This window comes from Acomys russatus, chromosome 5 (assembly GCF_903995435.1).
Source record: "Acomys russatus chromosome 5, mAcoRus1.1, whole genome shotgun sequence".
NCBI classification, from domain to species: Eukaryota; Metazoa; Chordata; class Mammalia; order Rodentia; family Muridae; genus Acomys; species Acomys russatus.
Genome location: NC_067141.1, coordinates 37,332,193 through 37,352,535, shown reverse-complemented (window position 1 = coordinate 37,352,535; position 20,343 = coordinate 37,332,193). Strand labels below are relative to the sequence as shown.

General features: G+C 42.5%; 1 protein-coding gene across 3 annotated transcripts in view; it reads right to left on the bottom strand.

Annotated features, from left to right (window-relative positions):
- The window catches only part of Prune2 (prune homolog 2 with BCH domain), a 271,505-nt gene that overhangs the window by 8,344 nt on the left and 242,818 nt on the right, over positions 1-20,343 (bottom strand). Inside the window, exons 12-18 of one of the 3 annotated variants that reach the window (XM_051146213.1) lie at positions 18,677-18,850; positions 12,426-12,528; positions 11,751-11,882; positions 9,994-10,080; positions 4,824-4,922; positions 935-970; positions 322-360 (exon numbers count right to left, since the gene is read on the bottom strand). In XM_051146213.1, the coding sequence (XP_051002170.1) occupies positions 322-360; positions 935-970; positions 4,824-4,922; positions 9,994-10,080; positions 11,751-11,882; positions 12,426-12,528; positions 18,677-18,850 (670 nt within the window). The remainder of the gene's footprint in view (positions 1-321; positions 361-934; positions 971-4,823; positions 4,923-9,993; positions 10,081-11,750; positions 11,883-12,425; positions 12,529-18,676; positions 18,851-20,343) is intronic. The other 2 variants (XM_051146212.1, XM_051146211.1) reach the window with 2 other exon arrangements.

The window sequence follows — 20,343 nt, the reverse complement described above, 5'->3', positions numbered from 1 at the left end:
ACCTAGAGGTCCTACAGCTGTCACACTCCACGTAACAATGTCTGTGATGTGTTTTCTGGTAATAGCCAGAATTTCAGATATACTAAAAAATAAAATAAACAGTGACAAATGCTCTTGTTAAGATAACCAAGATTATGGGGAAAATAGATTATAATAAAAAAACATCAAAGATTACATTGGCCATAGGAGAAAAGGGGGTTTCAAGGCGCAGCCTTATTATCAGGGTGCAGTAAGAAAACAGCAGGCATGCAGACTCTCCCCATCACTCCTGAACTGCCAGCCAACATCACACCAGCCGCAAAAACGAAAACCAAGTCTTACTTAGCCGCTTCTGATGCTTTCCTTAGTTCTTCATCCAGTCTGCATGAGCAAAAATTACCAACAGAGAAAAGGAAGAAAGAAAAAAAGAAAGAAAGAAAGAAAGAAAGAAAGAAAGAAAGAAAGAAAAGCAAGCAGAGCATGAGCATCTCCCGCAAAGCAGAGCCAAATGTAAGTGGTACGTATTTGTTTTTTTGCCCCCGCAAACTGTCTCTGGGTGCACTGAGACACACTCAGCTAAACATGGTGCCGGTCCTTCCTGTTGATCAGTCATATATGCTTACTTTGAGAATCCCTTCAGAAAGGTGATATAGTTGTTGCAAGGGGCTGAGAAACATGCTGGCGGAATAAAGCTCAGATTATCCACATGACTGTGCTGGGTAGAGTTAAAGTTAGCTCGCAGCCTGGGCCAAGTCAGGGCATATCTGGTTTAGTAGGTTTCAGTTGCAAATCAGGTTGACCTCAACAGCTTTACACACAGGACAAAGACTTGGAGGGGAACATCAAGGACGGATACAATAGACTCTTCCTCTGGTAGCATGTTGAGGTCACCCACAAATACAACACTGTTATACACATGGCGGGGTCCAACGTGAATACAGATCTCAAGATTTACCTCACACTTCTTTTAAAAGATTTCTCTTCATCGTACCTTACAAGATAAGAAACAAATGCCATGAGGACAGTGAGGAACAGTGGGAAAAGGACAGGTAAATGCTTTCAACAGTCAGAACACAAGAGAAAACGCTTACCCAGACAACAATGACTGGCTTTGAAGAGAAAACTTATTTGTGTTAGGCACAATTCTCAGTTTACTATGTATAGATGTACAGTCAATCCTCGTTATTTGTAAATTCCATATTTGTAAATTTGCCTATTTACTAAGACATCTGAAATTTCCAAAATCAGTGTAGAGCACTTTTGGCCATCTGTGGACACAGACAAGGTGACAAAAATTCAAGTTGCCCTGTGTGCACAGGATCAACAGCAGTCAAGCAGGGTGATGCCGTGCCTTCCTGCCTCATATAGCTTCCTTGGTAAATGTTTCTCTCATTTTTGTGCTTGTGGCTGGAGACTGGGCTATTTAAAATAGGGTCAAGCATCTTACCAAACACTGCCTACTATTTGTAGGCACAAGAAAGCCAATGTACCTCACAGAGAATGTATGTGACCCATGAGATTGTCTTAGGTACAAATTGTAATACTGGCTGTTTTGCTTGTTTGTTTGAGAGAGGGTCTTTCTGTGTAGCCCAGGCTGGCCTCAGAGTCTGGATCCTGTGTTTCAGTCTCCGAGTGCTCTAGTTGCACACAGTGGCCACCACACCTAGCTGAGCACAAAGATAGTGAGTAAACAGTATGTGTAGACATTAAGAGCCTTTCTCAAGGAGGGACACACAGAAGCCAATGCTGTATACAGGTGGATGATGAAGAACCAAGGTTATACATTGATGTGTAATAAAAAAAAAAAAAAAACCCTCAAGGTTACATACTGGTAGATAGTTAAAAAAAAATCAACATTATCTACTGGTAGGTAATGAAAAACCAAGGTTATCTACTGGTAGGGTAACAACAACAGAACAAGGTTATATACTGGTAAGTGATGAAAACACTGCAAACAGGCAGATGGGGCCTCCCTTCCCTCACCTTGTATTTCCTTCAGGAATAATAGCTCAGTGTTGACTGAGTGTCTACAATGACTTTTTTGAACACAACTGTCCCCAGCCAATAAGAAGAACCAACTGTAATCAATGAATATAAACTGCATTTTATCCCAATGATGCCAGGCTCCACCCAGCTGAATTCTGGTCTTGGGACTGGCTGGGATCAGATGCTTTGAATGGTATTCAGTAAAAGAAAATAATTAGGCTGTGTCAATTTGAAAATTTCGCCGTGTGAAAAATGAAGCAATGAGGACTAGTAAAAGAAACGACAGAAAAGACTCTGTGAGATGTATCATAATGACAGGAGGAAACACAGGTGAAGTAGGGAGTGGGGACCCACAGTGCTAGGTTCTTCCTCCTGAAAACAAGTCTTCCTAAATGCAACCTTTCTTCTTAAAGGACCCTTCTTGAAGGATTTCCAAAATGCAACCCTTGAGGATAGATGGAAAGTACCCGGCCATGTCTAGCTTCTCATTTGAACACCTCCCCCGACAGTGTGTCTCCAGTGCAATTCAATTATAACCAGTAGCACTTTGTACTCCAAGATCTGTGCCCACAGCCCTCTGCTCACTGTTCGTATTCAACCCTCAGGGTCATCCATGCTCCAAGAATTATGTCCCCATTTTACGGATGTGAACATTAAACATCAGAGGGTTTTCACAGGCTGCCTGAGGTCTCAGAGGCATTGAGAAGTGGGAGGGAAGGTTCCACTGAATTGCCTCTTTACATTCTGTTATGTTTGCCACACCATGGAAGCCCTGCTGTGTTTCTGGAAAATGGCCAGTGCTCCCTCCCTTAGGAAGAGACAATGTCCTTGTCATCTTTTGTAAAGAGGTTGTGGACAAATGATGAGAATGGGAGATAGGAGCTTATCAGGCAGTTTTAGGGGAAGCCTCCCCGCCCGCCCCCAACCTCAGAAGGAGCAGTTCTGATTTTTGTCCTTGGACAGAAGCCAAGGAAATGCCTATAGTTCTGTCCTGGCTGGAGGCTAGAAATGCTAGTGTGTTCAGGGCCTACTGTCCTGATCTGATTTCTTGTTATATTGCTTTTACACAGCAAGGAATACTATTCTCTGGGAGCTATATATGATGGTGTGACAAAAGCTGGGGCACACAAATACCTGCTGGGTGGGACAACTGGGGTAACCAGATCTCCTTCCATGCCCCTCCCTGTGCCTCAATCTAGAAAAGCCTTGATAACCCCTAGATACAGACATTTGATGGCCCCCTTTCCTGGACTTTTTCAATACAGGAGCTCTGTTGGTGTCTTGTCTATGAATCTCACCTATGACCCTATAATAAATTTTCTAAAGGTCACCTTCCCCATTGTCTATAAAATTAATTCTTTGAATCTTTGGGATAAAGTACCTAGAAGGCACTGGCCTGGGGCAACTTTTGGTGGCAGTTAATTTTCCAGGACCATCGGCACCATCCCACTGGCTGCAGCTCACCTGAGGGTTCCATTGCTTCCAAGAACCCCTGATTACCACCACTGTGTTTGAAAAGAAGAGTGTGTTTTGGAGACAGGGTGCTGCTTATGGCATGTGGGCCAGAGCTGGAGGGTGCACTGCTTGTGGGGAGTCAGTGAAGGCCTGGTTAGGATCTCATAAACTCTGCTTGCCTCAGCTGAGCCACCTGACCATAGTCTATCAGTGTCCTGTGAAACCAAATGCATCTCCTTGTGAGCTATTGAGCTTAGGGGTGACATTTGAAGAAAGATGAAGACCCAACTAGAAAACCATGTGGACATTTGGTGACAGGCTAACCTGGATTTGAACTCTGGTCCTAACCCTGCCTGGCCCCTACTCCTACTTCCCATAAGTAACTTCTTACTGACTTACTTTGCTGGCATCTGTGAAATGGGGTTTAATATAAGTTGGGTGAGCTATACAAACACAGCTCTTCTGTGTTCTGTGGTAAACGGTAATGTAAACCAGAAGACCCCAGCTTCTATGTGTGTGCTACTGAGCCGTTTTGGAGGCCTGTCAGAAGGTCTACTGCTATCTGTTTTCTGGAGGGAGATACACACCCCCTGTCTTTTTCTTAGGGCTCTAATGAAACAAGAATGGGTTAATCAGCTACACGGAGGGACAAAGGCAGAGTGCACAGAGAATTAATGGTTCTTTGCAACAATGTACCAGATAAGAATGTCCCTTCTCTAACTTCTCCGTCTTCATAGTCCGGTTCCAAATCCTCGGAGTTAACTTTTATTACTGCTTTCAGACAAAGTCTTGACATCCACAGTACATGGAATTTCTACCCACAGGCTGCTTCCTTGCCTGGTCCTAAGCAAGGAAACTATTTCTTACCCCACCCACTCATCAACAAAAGCTCTCTATTATCTGATCTCCTGTCTGAAAACAATCATGAGTACAATGTGGGGAGGGGTAGATATTTGAAGAAAATAGTCCTTTCTTTTTTTTTTTTTTTTTTTTTTTTAATCAATTTCCTGGAGTCATGTAGCTAAATTATTTAATTAAAAAAAAAAATCCAAAATTTGGGAAGATCTTACTGTAGAGGATCACTATCCTAGTTACTGTTAAATACATGCTGCCTCCAGCGTAGAAACAAACAACAAATAGGCAGTAGTTAATCTTAATTGGAAAATGTGATCAAAATGTATTTATGAAATATTGTTTTTTTGAAAGTCAGTGATTAATCATTACAAGTTTGTGTGAAAGAGGATATGAAAGAATAGTAATTTGTAGGTTAGAGCAAATGTTTCATTTTTTTGGATAATACTTAAGCTTTCCCATCATTCTAGAAGTGAGAGTGTCCCCCCACCCCAACTCCCACTTCTCTGGTGTGTGTTATTTCTTACCAGTGCTCCAAAGCTCAGACTTACTTGATGATGCTCTCTGGAATGTGGATGCAATCCATTGGGATCAGCCCACTCAGCTCAGATAAACTACTAACATATTTAATTTTACTGCTGAATTTTGAGCTGGAAGAGAAAAAAAAGGAGAGAGAGAGAGAAGAGCTTCATATTGTCAGTTGCTACATTTCCCTCCTATAGCCATTCTGTCTTCCTGAAGACTTTCTTTTTTGTTTGTTTGTTTTTTGAAGACAGGTTCCCTCTATGTAGCCTTAGCTGTCCTGGACTCACTTTGTAGACCAGGCTGGCCTCTAACTCACAGGAATCCAGCTGCCTCTGCCTCCCAAGTGCTGGGATTAAAGGTATGCGCCACCATGCCCTGTCTGAAGACTTTCTTGAGGTTCTTTTCTACATTATTTGCGATGAGGACAAAACCCGGACTCTCACACATGCTCAACTGCCTTGACCCCACATCTTAGCCATTATTATGGGCCAGGCATTGCTTTATTACCATTTTTAATATCGTTTTGAGAAGTTCATACATGAGCACTGCATCTCCTTGGCACCTGTCCCTTCTTCTCCACCTCTAACTCTTCTCCCCATCCCAGATTCATGATCTCTTCTTTATTATTGTTATATGTTATACATATGATAGCTATATACATATATGGATATATATACACACATACATACACATATAATGGCCAATTAGAAACAGTAAGAATTGCCATTACTATTTTTAATTGACAAAAATTATATATACACACACATATATGTGTATGTATATTTAATGTATACAGCAGGTACTCTGAAATACGAAGTACCCAGCTAAGTTATACTGGGTAACATGACACTTCATATCCTCATTTTCTTTTTCTTTTTTTCCTTTTTGTAGTGAGAACATTCTGAGTCTACCCTCTAAGAAATTTGAAAATATAAAGCACTTTTATCAATGCTAGCTATCATGTTGCATAAGGGCTCTCTTGCACTTTTTCATTTCCTAACTGAAATTGTGTGCCCTTTGAGCATCTTACAACACTGGTGACTTGCATTTCCTAATCTACTCTTCTTCCGTAAGCTCCATGCTTTTAGATTCTACATACAGTTCTCCCTCACCGTTCATGGTGGATCGGTTCCAGGAATCACCACCCGACCCTGAATGTCCCAAATCCAATGATGATTAAAATCTATTCAATAAATGCTGTAGAATTTACATGTGATCTATGCACACATACTGAAAACGGTCTCTGAGTACTTGTAATAAATACATAGTGCAATGTCAAGACCATGCCAATATAGGGAAAACAAACAAACAAACAAACAAACAACAACAACAACAAAAATAGAAAAAAAAATCCCGAGAGAATCTGCATATGTTCAGAGAATGCTTTTCCTGTTTAATATTTTCTATCAGTAGATGGCTGAATCTGTAGGTGAAGACCCCATAGAAACCAAGCACTGACTCTTTGAGGAAGCTGTGTGGTATATGGCCACTGTTTTAAGTGATTGGTGGGAACTAACTGATTTTTCTTATTATATTCTAGTGAAATAAGCTGAGATGGAGGGAGGGTCTCAGCAGTATTCAGTGGAAGAGCCTGGAGAGGCCGTGCAGGCCAGCCTGAGAGCCCACACTCCTGAGCCTCACTCCCCCACAGTGCTGAGCCTCGTTCCCCCTCAGTGCTGAGCCTCACTTCCCCACAGTCCTGGGTTAAGGCTTAGTTACCATCCCTTGTTCATTCATTTTCAGCAAGCAAAATTTGATTATAGTTTAAAAGCATGTGTAGACTTACATGCCTCTCGGTTTTTTAGGTGAAATTAAAATAATTTTTTTTAACTTTTTCAAAGTTTTAGTTAGGAAGCTCAACATTCAAAGATACATTCCAATAAAGTAATAAAGTTGGGTTTGAGGTACAAACAGTCTGTAACTAAATGGGGTCATCTTAGATGTGCGTAAGTGCGTAGATGCGCCCGGAAGGAGCTGGAGGAAACTGAGTGGAGAGTTTGTCTCTGGGGAACTGGCAGCTATTCAGGGGAGAACCTGGCACTACTTGAAACAATGAGATGCATTTCTGAAGATGTCTTTTCTTAGTATTTGTGCTCAGTAATCGAAAATTCTTTCCTGGTTTCAGTAGCCCGAGTCCTCTGGATTGTGTGGCCTGCCTGTCAATTCTACTCCTTGCCTTTGTGAGCACTGCTCCTTCCGCTCAGCAGCTTTTCACATGTTCTCTTCTACAGATCTATCATTTATGTTTTCCTGGTGGCTCTCACCACACACTGTGACCGGTGAACAGTCCGCCTGTTCACAGCATCACTTCCAATCTTTCAGCCAAGTCTTTGGTCAACGTACATTTCCAACAATGTGCTGTATAGACTTTGAAAGTCCTTCCCCTGAACCTTGCTACTAGACTGGGGTTCTAATAAAAAACAAGATAGACAGTGAGAAGACAGGCAGAAGGTGTGCCTCACCTCTCTGATGCTTTGCTCACTGGAATGGAGAGTTTTAAGTACACCATGCTCTGTCCTCTGTGCCTCTGCCTGCCCTTTCCTCTTCTTGGATTGCTTTTCTTCTTAGATTTGGCTGGCTGAACCACCTCGTCCCTCCACATTCACCTTGGAGATTGCCTAGATATACCCTTTTATCCCTTGCTTTCTATACATTACCCCCAAACTCATCCTTATGTAGAGCTGTCACCCCCATAAAGTACTTCACTTAGCGTGGTAATTGCTGACTTCTCTGCCTGTATCCATAGCAAGTACTTCACTTAGCGTGGTAGCTGCTGACTTCTCTGCCTGTATCCACAGCAAGGCTTGGCCCTCCTGGGGGCCAGCAACTGAGCTATGCAAGTTCTCAGTCATTTGTGACTAATTGAGTCCTTGGCACAGACAAGTAGCTCATTTTAATAAACTCAATGTCTCATGTACCTTCACGAAAGATGTTCCTCTTTAGCCATGGCATGTGTGTGTGTACGTGTGTGTGTGTGTACGTGTGTATGTGTGTGTGTGTGTGTGCGTGTGTGCTCATAAACATACAGAAGACACAGGAAAATATCAAATGTTGCTCTCCATTAGTCTTTACCTTTTTCCTTTGAGGCGAGATCTCTCACTGAGGCTAGAGCCTGTGCTTTTTCAGCTAGGCCATTCTGTCTCAGATGGGGTAACAGGAGTGTTCAGGACCATGCTGAGGTTTTATACGGATGTTGGGACCTGACCTCCACTCCTTGTGCTTGTTTCATAACTTCTTTTAACCACTGAGCTATCTCTCTAACCCTGTTCATATAGTTTTTTAAATGGCTAAACAGAATGCTAATCAACAATATTTTGTGATGATCCAAAATAAAATTTTACTAGACCATGGTCAATTACTTGTTTATGAAGCATCTCTGGGTGATTTGAGTACCTATGACCAAAACCAGAGCTATCTATAAGACCTAAACCATTAATTGATCTCTTTGAGTTGATGTTTACTGGCATCCACTTTAGGTGATTTGGTTCTATTTGTTTCACAGTCTTAGGAATTGAACCCAGGGCCTTGCACATTGCACATCGCAGGCAAGGATTCTACCACTAAGCTACTGTGTGTTAAGCCTTTATCAATTTTTAAATTCATATAGCAAAGAATATATTATTACAAATTGTCTATGTAAGACATGATAGCTCATGCCTATCATCCCAATATTCAAGAAGTTGAGGCAGGACTAAGCCTGGTAGCACATGACTTTCATCCAAGAACTCAGAAGGCCGTGGCAGGATGATTTCTGTGAGTTTGAGGCCATCCTGCTCTGCATAGTAAGCTCTAAGACAGCCAGGACTACATAGAGACCCTATCTCAAAAACAAACAAACAAACAATAATAAAACTAACAAAAAAGAAGGGAGGAGGAGGTTGAAGAAGAAGTTATTAATGTTGAGGCAAAAGGTTTTCAGTGAGCTCAAGATTGGCTTTGGCTAATTAACGAGTTACAGGCCAGTCTGGGGTATAGAGTGACCCTGTCTTAAAAGCCAAAAAGCCATTGTTTTCTAAGAGGCAAATTTTGGGGGGATGGTGAGATGGCTCAGCAGTAAGATATATACTACTGTTGTAGAAGACCCAAACTTAGTTCTGAGCACCCACATTGGGTAGCTCACACCTGCCAGTAACTTTAGATCAATGGGATTAGATGCCCTCTTCTGGCCTCCAGAGGAAACTGCACTCATGTGCACATACCCATACAAAAATTTTTGCGGTTTTTTAATTCTTTTAATTATTATTATAAGTCCCACGCCCTCTAAAAAATCTAGAAGGTACAGTTAAAAGACAAACAAACCCATTTTAAATATATGCAGACAATATACACAAACACATTTTACATTTAATTATTTTCTTCAATAGTTAATTGTAATTCTCATGAAAAATTCATTAATAACTGAGTCAGGAAAATATATCTATTTACCTTGATGGTATGTGAGACCTTACTCTATTTTTAAAAGGTTTCTGGAAAATAAACACCATTCCACTTATTGAATTGTTTCAAATTTTACTATATTCTGAACTGTCTTATTTTCTTTACATATTCAAACATAACGTTAGATAGCACCTAAGTCAAGTGTTGAATATTCGTTGAATAAGAGCAATGAATCCTTACATTTGAGCCCAACATAACTCTCAAAACCGCTCCTCAGATTCTTCACCCAATTTTGGTGCCTGCACCGTTCTTGCCCAGAAGAAATGACCCACTTGAGGCTCATACTTTTGTCCTACCTATCCTTTACTGTCTCATGTCATCCAAAATGTCTATTTCATACAAAATAACACATCTCTGTAAAGTGTTGATTAGTCCTCCTCCTATGTAGCGTGGCACTCTCACTACTTTACCCTCCACACTTACAGGAAGCAATTTAGAGGTCCGGTTTTGCAATTGTTGGGGATAATATTTATGTGAAGTAATTACCACTTTATAAAGAAAGGGTTTGTTATGGAGCCCAATGCCTCATAACTTGTAATTCTCCTGCCTTAGCCTCCTGAGTGCTGAGATTACAGGTGTGCTGTCACATCTGGCCCTTTACACAAGCGCTCTTGGTGCATAGTCCAAAGTGTCCTTTCAGGAAGGTAGAGGTAAATTAAGCTCCCCTGGATGCTCTCAGCTTTCAAATCCTTGTTACAGGAAAACTTGCATACTCTGAAAACATGCCAAGCAGTCGCCTTGTGACTGTCACAGTTATACCTTATAAAAGGTCGAGTCACTGCAAGGATTGTTCTGATGAACCAAGATGGATGGACAATGATGAATGACTTCAAATTCTTGCGCAACCTATTTTGAAAAAAGAAACAATTCTATATTCTTGTTAATGAACTTTTTACCAGAAACGGAAAATAGATCCCCAAATGAGAATACATGCACTTTTAGGGAGGAGTTCTAGGAAAGTTATAATTTCTGATGTATAAAATGTCCAGGATTTATTTCAAAAATTTCCTTTGTTTGTTTTTCTCTCTCACGCTCCTCAAGTGTGTGTGTGTGTGTGTGTTCATATGCATGAGTGTGTGTCTAGGCATATATCCATTCCTGCAGAGAATCCCAATTTCAAGTGTCATTGCCTCATTCTTCAGGAGACACAGTCTTTCTTTGAGACCTGAGGCTTGCTGATCAGACTCCACGGCTAGGCAGTAGGCTCTAGGCACTGGCTTGTCTCTGCCTGCCCGTAACTAGGCATACAAGCATGCACTACCACACATAGTTTGTTTTGCTGTTGTTGTTGTTGTTGGTGGTGTGTGTGTGTGTGTGTGTGTGTGTGTGTGTGTGTGTGTTGGGAATTGAACTCAGGTCCCTTTGCTTGGCTAACAACCACTTCGTAAACTAAGCTATTCTCCCAGCTTCCTGACATGATTTTTGAGACATAGCTTGAGACTTAAATCTCATTTTCCCACAGGCGCGAATGTAACGAGAAGGGCGATACTCTTACAGTACACACATGCATAACAACTGGCATATTTTTGCTTTGTGATGCTGTTGAACTGTGTCAGATTTATCTTTGTTGCCTTGAAAAGAATATGCTCTCAGTAACAATTTAGACTGTTAATTACTGTTTTCTGTTTATTGCTTTTGGCTATGAGACAGGGCCTTGTGCAGCCTGGGCTGGCCTCAAACTCACTGCGTAAGTAAGGGTGACTTCTAACTTTTGATCCTCTTGCCTCCACCACCCGAATGCAGGGATTACAGGTCAATGCAGGGGGCGGGACACAGTGCCTTGGGTCTGTTAGGAAATATTGTTCCTGCTAAGCTGCCTCCTCTGACCCTTGACAGTTTATTTGGTTTGACTAAGCCTTATTTTGTTCTTAAATATAAAGAAAATTCACCATTTTAATTAATGTGGTTCTCAGGCACATTTTTTCAATATTAACAAAGGCTGCTTTATTATTGTTGCAAATGGTAATGGAGGCACTCTCAGGACATTATGAAAGAAGCCTCAACTAATGGGATCTAATACATACTCGTGTCATAAATTAGGAGTTTGGTATTTTGATTTTTCTATACAGGACAAGAAAGTTTGTCTTAGCAGAAAGGTAGGTATGTTGGGGAAGGTGCACACGAAGGCAGTGCTGGGTTAGCAGTTGCCTTGACCTGACACAAATGCCGAAATAAGAACCCAATAGTTGTAAATCATCATTATACTAGTATATAAAACAGTAGCCAGGTCACATGACCCCATTAAAGACTCATGGCTTCCTAGGTTTGTCCATTCAAGTTATACCTGCAAGGTAAAGTGGATGCCAGCTTCAGAATTACAGCCAGCAAAGTCTCGGGTGGATCAGCTTCAGGCACTACATGGTACTTCCATTAATATTTTTACATCTTGTTCTTTCATGTATGAGTAACCTGATATCTATATCTATCTATCTATCTATCTATCTATCTATCTATCTATCTATCTGGAGAGCTACTGAGGGAGTCAAAACAGCGATTACATGGTGGCACCCACGTACCGTCTGTCAATCATCTGGTAACATTTCTTCATCCAGCCTAGCCCTGGCATCTTGCGCCTCGGGGTTGCACCATTCAAGTACACAATCATGTAGTCTTCAGCTACCATCAGCTCTAAGGTACTTATTACATATCTGATCACAGGAAGGAAGAGAAATGTTTTCAGTTCACATATGAAAGGTTCCACTCTGTTTACACCATAATTAAGTAACATTCAAATTACAGGGTGAATAACACTGAAGAATAGTGGTGCGTGATCTCTTTTTCTTGTGAACAATGCACTACCATTGCCCTTCTGTTTGTATATATGTAGCCACCCTCGAACAATATGTGGGTTTAAAAGCTGACAAAAGAAATGTCAGCAATGTTATCAAACATTAAGGGCAACTCAGATTAAGCAAGGGCAAAAGTCAATGAAGGCAGGTTTCCGTCACTAAGACCATCTTATCAGGAACAAAAACAATTCTTTGCCCAAAGGAAATGTCACAATGTTTTAAGTAGAGGCCAAACTTGGCTCATTTTCTTTTTTCTCTATTCTCCTGGAGCAAGGCTCTGTGACTGAAATTCTACTGGCTTCTTATCAAAGACTTTGGACCAGCTACAGCTTATACCCACTCAGTTAAAGATGCTTTATCAGCCATCACATGCCCACAGATGTCAACCCAATCACCACTCACAAGAAAAGGTTTTCCATGACATAGTGGTAATCCGCCCGGCTGCTGTCTGGCAGAAAACAGGCAGCAAACACAATGATGGCATTCAGACCGTCCCCATAGTATCCTGGGAACAAACGAGAAGATATGTGTAACCAAATGAAATCCCTTTATCAAGGCGATGTTGCTCCCACAACAAGAAATCTGAAGTCTTGCCCAGTGTGTGTGTGTGTGTGAAATATATCATGAAATGTTCTGCATGTATATACACATGTGTTTATCCTTTAGTGGTTTATATAGTCTTGGATTTATAATATGAGACACTTTGACTCATAAGTCTCTAAATTAAACAATACTAATTACAAAAAAGGTAATCTATGTAAAATTTCAGTTTGATGGCTGAGAAAGAGGTTCTATGAACCTATTTTAATTCTCTTTTGTTGTAGATCCAGTTAGCTGTGACAATTTAGTCGGTGAATTGCAATACAGTCCCAGACCCACACACTTTAAAAACCAGGGCTTAGAAGAGAGACATGAAAAATACATTTATTTTGATTTCCAGGCCTAGTCCTTTGACTGTAGTGATACTGGATTCTCTGGCTATATCAAGAAGAGCAGGAATACATAGTAACTTTTGGCCAGCCCCAGAATAACAGCAAGGAATTCACAGCCTCACCTCTTAGGGAAAGCAATGTACTAAAAAAAGGGCCGCTCTCAGTTCTCTTTGAGCCCTATGAAAATATATGCACTTGGCAAAACCTGAGAATCATTTCCGGATGAGATGGGTGGGAGGTGGAAGTGCTATTTGCAGGTGGAGCTGAGAAAAATAGGATCTGTGAAATGCAAGTAGATCCACCATTCAAACTCTGAAAGTCAAGGGATACAGATACATCTCAGGACATCATCCCCCCCTTTTTTTTTTTTAAATAACTGACATCATTTTAGCATCTTTCCCACAAGTGTTCTGTTTCCTCAGAGCTCATTTCTGAAATGGATGGCAGGCGCTGGTCAACTTCCCATGGGGAAGTATGTGGAATGAAATATGTCCCTGATACTTAAAGAGGAAGCCGATGCCCTGGACTGTCATCGGGGGAGTGCTGGGCACTGAACTCAGGACCTCACACATGCTAACCTCAGACTCTAGCACGGAGATTCCCTCAGCCTTGATAAGTTTTAAACATGTCCATGTGTAATACTAGGGCCTGAGCCTAGAGTCTTGAGCAGCCTAGCAACTTCTCCACCAGTGAGCTACCTCTCCAGCCTTTGGTTATTTTTGTACAAGGTCTTGCTACATTGTCAAGCTTATCTTGAACTCACTCTGTGACTTTGGCAGGCCTTTAAACTTGCAATCCTCCTGCTTCAGCTTCCTGAGAGGCTGGATTGTAGACCCACACCAGCAGACCCTACTTACCTTTGTTTTTCTTCTTTATTTATATTTGGTGTTTGAGTTTGATGCCTGTACAAACATGTTCCCTGGCACACTTCCGGAGGTCAGAGGACAACTTGTGGGAATCAGTTCTCTCCTTCTACCTTAGGAGTTCTGGGCATGGAACACATGTCTCCAGGCAGAGAGAGCCCTTCCTTACCTGCTTAGCCATCTCATCAGCCTGATAACACACTAATAGTTTTCATCCTAAGGTTTCAAATCTACACTCATTACATGGGGATGCTTTTGAAGCTTTAAGCAGGGCAGGACAAAAGTATTCCTATGCCTGATTCTGTTCTCCCAGAAGTCATTTTCCTTTCAGAGCTGTGATATGTCTCTAGCGGTGATATAGCAGGAACGTGGTGGCAGTATTGGGATGGCACCCTCTTGAGGGACAGTTTAATAAGATGTCCCCTACAAAGACACCAATTATGACTACCACCAATGAAGCAGAGGGAAGGTGTTAAAAACACATCCAGTTGTGGGCTTGTAAGCGTGACTAATTTGGAGTGTAGTACAGGGCGTTTTTGCCATATATCTTACAAGATGCTACCTACGTCAATTTTTATATCTGGTATAGCACATTTGTGAGATAGCATCCCCTCAGTCTCCCTCTGGACTTGCTGCTTCAGTTCTAAAACTCTCACTATGTGGTTATTTACCAGCTGCATTTTAGAACCTTAACATGAAGGAAATCTCAAGACATATTTTTATGTGAGAAGTTCCTGTTCCAAACAATTTTAATTTCAGAGGACTCAATGACAAATGGAAATCCACAAGGGGTGTTGGAGCGAGCTAAGATAAAGCCATACAGTTCAGACAGCACAGGACGACATAAGTATCCAAAACAGGAGAGTCAACGCCACAATCCTAATGGAAAAGCAGACATGAGCACATCTTTTTAAATGTAGCTTTCAGCTCCAGGCATCAGAACCATCGAGATAGGACTCTTTGGTTACCTTTTCTGCTTCTGGAGAATTCCTAAGAAATGCTACGTGGGCTTAGGATGCTGCGGTGCCTCTATCTCTGTGTTATCTAACAAGGCAGTCGACAGAGACGCTGTCTAAGTGAAGGCTTAGCTTTGTACAAACGTTGTTGAATTTACAAATAAAAGTGGCTCTGGGCACTTTGGGTAGAGAAGCTGCAGAAGAAATGGAGCAGAATGAAAGGGAAGAAAATAAGAGGAGAGGGAGTGATGCAAGGAAGACAGTAGAAGAAAAGGATTTCCACATGATAGTTTGTCCCCTAAGTTGTGAACTGATAGCTTCATAGTGAAGCTTTGGACATACTTGAAAAATAACTGTTCACCAGTTAGGTGCAGCAGCCTAGGCTGGCAATTACAGCATGGGGAATGCTATGGCAGGAAGATTATGAGTTCAAGGCTACCCTGCATCACATAACTAGGCCCTATCTAAAAAACAAAACAAGACAAAACAAAACTCAAAACAACAACAACAACAACAACAAAACTGGGTAAAAGCAGTAGGTAGAGTGAGGAACTTTGCTCTTTAGTCCTCTGGACTGATGCTTTCTGCAACCAGCTAACCCCTTACTTCCTGCCTCAGATCCTGCCACTCTTCAGGTAAAGTGGTCTATTGGTAACAGCATAATTCGTATGAAACTTGTTCTGTCTGTCTGTCTGTCCCGGGGATTGTACTAAGTCCTGTGCAGGCTGTGGAAGAGTTCTACTGTTCAGCCACATCTTCCAGTCTGACTTTTACATTTCATTTTGAGTCAGGGTCCCACTAAGCGGATAGGCTTGGTCTTGAATTGCTCTACAGCCTAGAAAAGCCTTAAATTTAGAAACCCTCCCTGTCTTAGACTCCCAAGGAGCCGGAATCACAGGTCTGGTTTAGAGTTTGGTTGTATACATATGTAATTTGTCTGACTCTGTTCTCACAAACAAGAGGTGAATGTAGGGTGTATGTTCTGGGAGCAGGGGTGCCAGTAATCCCACCATGGAGCCTCCTTAGGCCCTATGGAGCAGTGATGGCAGACCTTACCTGAGATGACACAAGAGGTATGAAAGAGATGTGACACAAGTTTGCTGGCCAGCAAATGGAATGGAGAGAGAAGGAAAGATGTCACGGGAGCAACAGAACACACACACACACACACCAGCCAGCAACCCTTCCGCTCACTCTTCCTAGGCTCCTTTGTCCAGCAATACTGTGGCGAAGGTTACCTGAGTCTCCTAGAGTGAAATAAGAGAAGTAAAAAGAGAAGAAAGGAAACTGCTTGTTAACACCCTTTGGTATGACAGCCTTGGTTAGTCAGTGACTTTATTCTCAGCTCTAAGTTAAAAAAACAAAAGCAAAAACAAACCTTCCATATGACCCCAGGACATGGGCTACATAAAACCACCCATCATGCTTTGTGCTTTTGGGGGCGGAGTTAATCAGATGGCAAGAATGTTACTCATGGGACCACAGGATGTGAAGACCACTTTCTGATGATAGAATAACTGAGGGCAGAGAAGGTAAGGGATGTAGCAAGGTCAGAGACTCAACTGAGCTCTGAACTATATGCAGGGTGTTCACACCAGCGTCACCAAATCTGAAGAGTGAATTACAAACACAGCTGAACACCAGGCAGCATCTGACTGTGGACCATTTTCTCCAAGTCCCCGGTTGCCCCCACCTGACAGTTTGCTGCACTGAGCACTGTCCTACCAGATGTTTCTCTTGGGGCTGATAGGAAACATCTTTGGAACCAATATGGAGGAAGCACAGCAACAAGGCTTGTGGTCACTGTGCTGCCTGTCTGTTTTGACACGTTCACCAGAAGCCAGGCCGAGAAGCTCGGTTGGCAGCTAAGATGCTATGTTATCACAGAGTCCAGGAGAATGGTGTGAGCTTCCATCATGGAAGACTAAGCTTTGTCAAATTCAGAAGTAACATCTGAGCGATTTTTACCTAGAGCACAAAAGCTGTCCAGCATGTTGTAGGAGATGGCTTCTTAATAACAAGCTGAGGATACAGCCAGAGGCATATTCATGCAGCTGGGTGCCTTAAGGAGACTGAGGCAGAGCCAGGGAACGGAGAGGTTGCCTTCTCTTCAAAACAAAGTGACAGTCACTCAGGCAAAATAAAACAAGTGCACACAACATGCTGTGACACAATATGCTGTGGAGAGGAGCAAGTGCCAAGGGGAGGAGGCAGCAGGGATATAGCTGAGCAAACCAGATTCCCCTCAGGTCATAGATGGACTTTAAGAGACCATGACAGACAGAGATGGTCCTGACCACCACTGTATTCCCGGTGACCACTCTGGCCTGATTCCAGTGACTTGGACACCAGGTCACCCACCCACTTGATTCGACTAAGCTTGAAAGGACAAATAGGTAAGTCTACTAACGCATCAAGAGGTAGATTGGTCTTATAGTGACATCGGAATTGTGGCCCAGCCTTTTTATGACATGAGGCTCTAAGACAAAGAGCTAAGAGCAAATGTATCCAGAATCTTCACCATAGGACTTTAATTTATTCTGGCGGACTTTTTAAATTTTCTGTTTTTGTTTTTTGAAACAGGGTTTCTCTATGTAGCCTTGACTGTCCTGGACTCTCTTGATAGACCAGGCAGACCTTTAACTCAACAGTGATCCACCTGCCTCTGCCTCCCAAGTGCTGGGATTAAAGGCATGGGCCCCCCCCCCCCCCCGGCTGACTTTTTAATTTTTTCCTGTGCATTTTAGAGAAAGCACAGGTCACTTTTATATTCAATCTTTGTGAGGTTTTTTTTTTTCCCCTGTCCCAAAGTAAACAAACTAAAAATACCAGAGGGCACTGTGGAGCAAAACTGATTTCTGTGAACACCGGAGGAGAGTTCCTGTTCCTCTTGTTATCCCAGTGAAGGACTGACTCTCCCATCCTTAGCCACTTTCAGTAAGCTTTCCTCAGCCTCCTACCAAAGAGCTGAAGGAGAGATTCCTCTCCCAGGGTCCCACCCTTGCCCACAGGAGCCGTCACAGGGCCACACTGCCATTCTGCATCACACAGGGAGGCAGGAAATAGAAAGGTCATGGTCAAAGTTTCCCAAGGGAATTAATTTTCTGTCAATCAGTTTCCTTGGGTGATCCTCGTCCTCAGGGGAGGTAGTGGTGCATGGAAGGGAAGGTGAGAGATGTACTGGGGGAGGGATGGCTTCCCAGGATCTGTGTGCTCATTAGAAAGCGAATTCTCTTGATTTGATGCAGTATTAAGAAAGGCTGAGTACACAGCTCAGTGGTAGAGCCTTTACCCGGTTATGCAGATCCCTGGTGTATGCTTCAACCCCCCAATACTGAAAAACAAACTCTTAATGCACTGCTAAAACTCATTTCCTAGTTCTCATTAGGGTAGAGAGGGTGCTGACAGCAGCAGCGGCCTCATGAGCTTGCACTTTTTCTTGGATGGCTAGGTAGTTAGGAAGGCACCTCCAGACCACAGCAAAGGGACGCATGCACAGCAGACAAATCAAACAGCCATTGATGTTTTCTGAAGTCAACAACATTCAATGCAATGTCTGTGTTCTGAGTCTCCGATTGATCAAAGTCACATATGTGCCTGGAGCACCCAGGTAAAGCACTGGAAAGATGAAACACACTCTGCCCTCTCCTGGGTCCCTTGCCAAAAATGGAGGTTTTGACTGTGGATAACTTTTGTCTGCCCTAAGTTTAATGTGGTTTATAGAAAAGCAAGCGTTTGATAGGTGAAATAACTCCCAGGCTAAGTCTAAAAAGGGGAGTCACTTAAGGTGACCCTCCAGAGCTGTTCAATGTGCCAAGAATTCAGTTGAACCCCACATTTGTTTCCTAAGGAAAACCAGGACGTGCCTTCCTCATTTCTCAGACATGTACAGATCTGAGTACCTCCGTGGGAAATGACTCTCCGGTAGGGCTCGATGACCTTCATGTCAATCCTCTGCTCCTGCTCTCCGATCACCACTGTCCTCCACAGCCGATTGTCTTCTCGTTCCTCTTCGGCCGTATATTCTGGAATAGACTCCGACTCTTGACCAGAGCTTCTGTTGGCTGTGGGATCTTCTGAAAGTGAAGCACAGAGCAGTGCTGACATAGCAAGACTTCTACAGGAAAAGCGGGCAAGAGCAGCCTACTGGAGTCGCACACTAGGTATAGTTTGGGAGGCAGACAGTAGGTAGCCTGACCACACAACACCCACCTTATAGACTGATTGAAGAACCAAATCCTTTCCCCCAAGGTCATGTTGAGATGGAAACAGCTGAGGCTGGAGTTCTGGTACCAGCTCATCCTTGGTCATGCAGGCTACACACTATAGATCTTTCTGGTGATCTAAGGTCCAGATACCTTTGGCTTCCTTGGGCTACCTCCCTGATTTCTTAGAGTGTTTGAGCCTTTCCGTGATGACAGTACTTAGACTTCTTCTGTAAGACTTACAACAGGGATGAAGCCCCAGACCTGCTGTGAAGCTGGGGCATACGTTTATACACAAGTCTGATACTCCTCATGCACTGTTTAAAACATGTGACAGTAAAGACTATACAGTAAATGAGAAGCAAGCAACTTGGTAGACTGGAAATTTTGGGTTCACAAAGCAGCAGCAGCAACAACAATAACAACAACAAACCCCACTGAGTATTCTTTGGTAAAAAGTTTATTCTTATTCATTCAAAATAATAATATTGTTTACTAAAAGAGTAAGCTGCAACTGCTAACCATTTTTTTAAAAGATTTTATTTATTTATTTATTATTTATACAGTACTCTGGCCCCATGTGTGCCTGCAGGCCAGAAGAGGGCATCAGATCTCATTATAGATGGTTGTGAGCCACCATGTGGTTGCTGGGAACTGAACTCAGGACCTATGGAAGAGCAGACAGTGCTCTTAACCTCTGAGTCATCTCTCCAGCCCCCTTAACCATTTTTTTTTTAAAACTAGGAGTACTGATAGAGTTTAACAAAGGTATTCTTCACAGCTATAAATGGTCTAAAGGAAAAGATTATTTATATCCTACCCTATAATTCTGAGCTGTTTCCTTTCTTATTTTTATGTTGTGGAAAAAGACCATTTAAGTTACATTGTTCTTTGCCTCAGTGCTCCTGTGGCACAGTGCTTGTAATAGCAGTGCTGGGCTTCCTACCTCATGGTGCTGGATACAGTGGCAGGTATTAAAATGGACAGTAAAGCAATGCAGACACTTGTAACAAAGCTAGCAGTGAATACAGTCAACACTGCTCTGTACGCTCTCCTGAACTACCAAGCTGCCTTGAGCATGACTCTCAGTCTAAAGAGGCTGTGACTTCCTTGGGCTCTGGAGCTTTGTCTAAGTCACCTTTAATATGCATCACCATTGACATGCCCCATAGTTAGCTTAGAAACCTACTCAGAGCACTTGAACTCTGGGGACATGAGTGGGTAAATTGAGGAATGCTTGAGCAAGCTCTAGGAACTAGCTATAGCCTATAAGGACCCATAATGCAGCATTGCATCCTGGGAGATTTGGAGGTCACTACACACCCACCAGTACCTAATTACTCAGGACTCACTACTGGAGACTG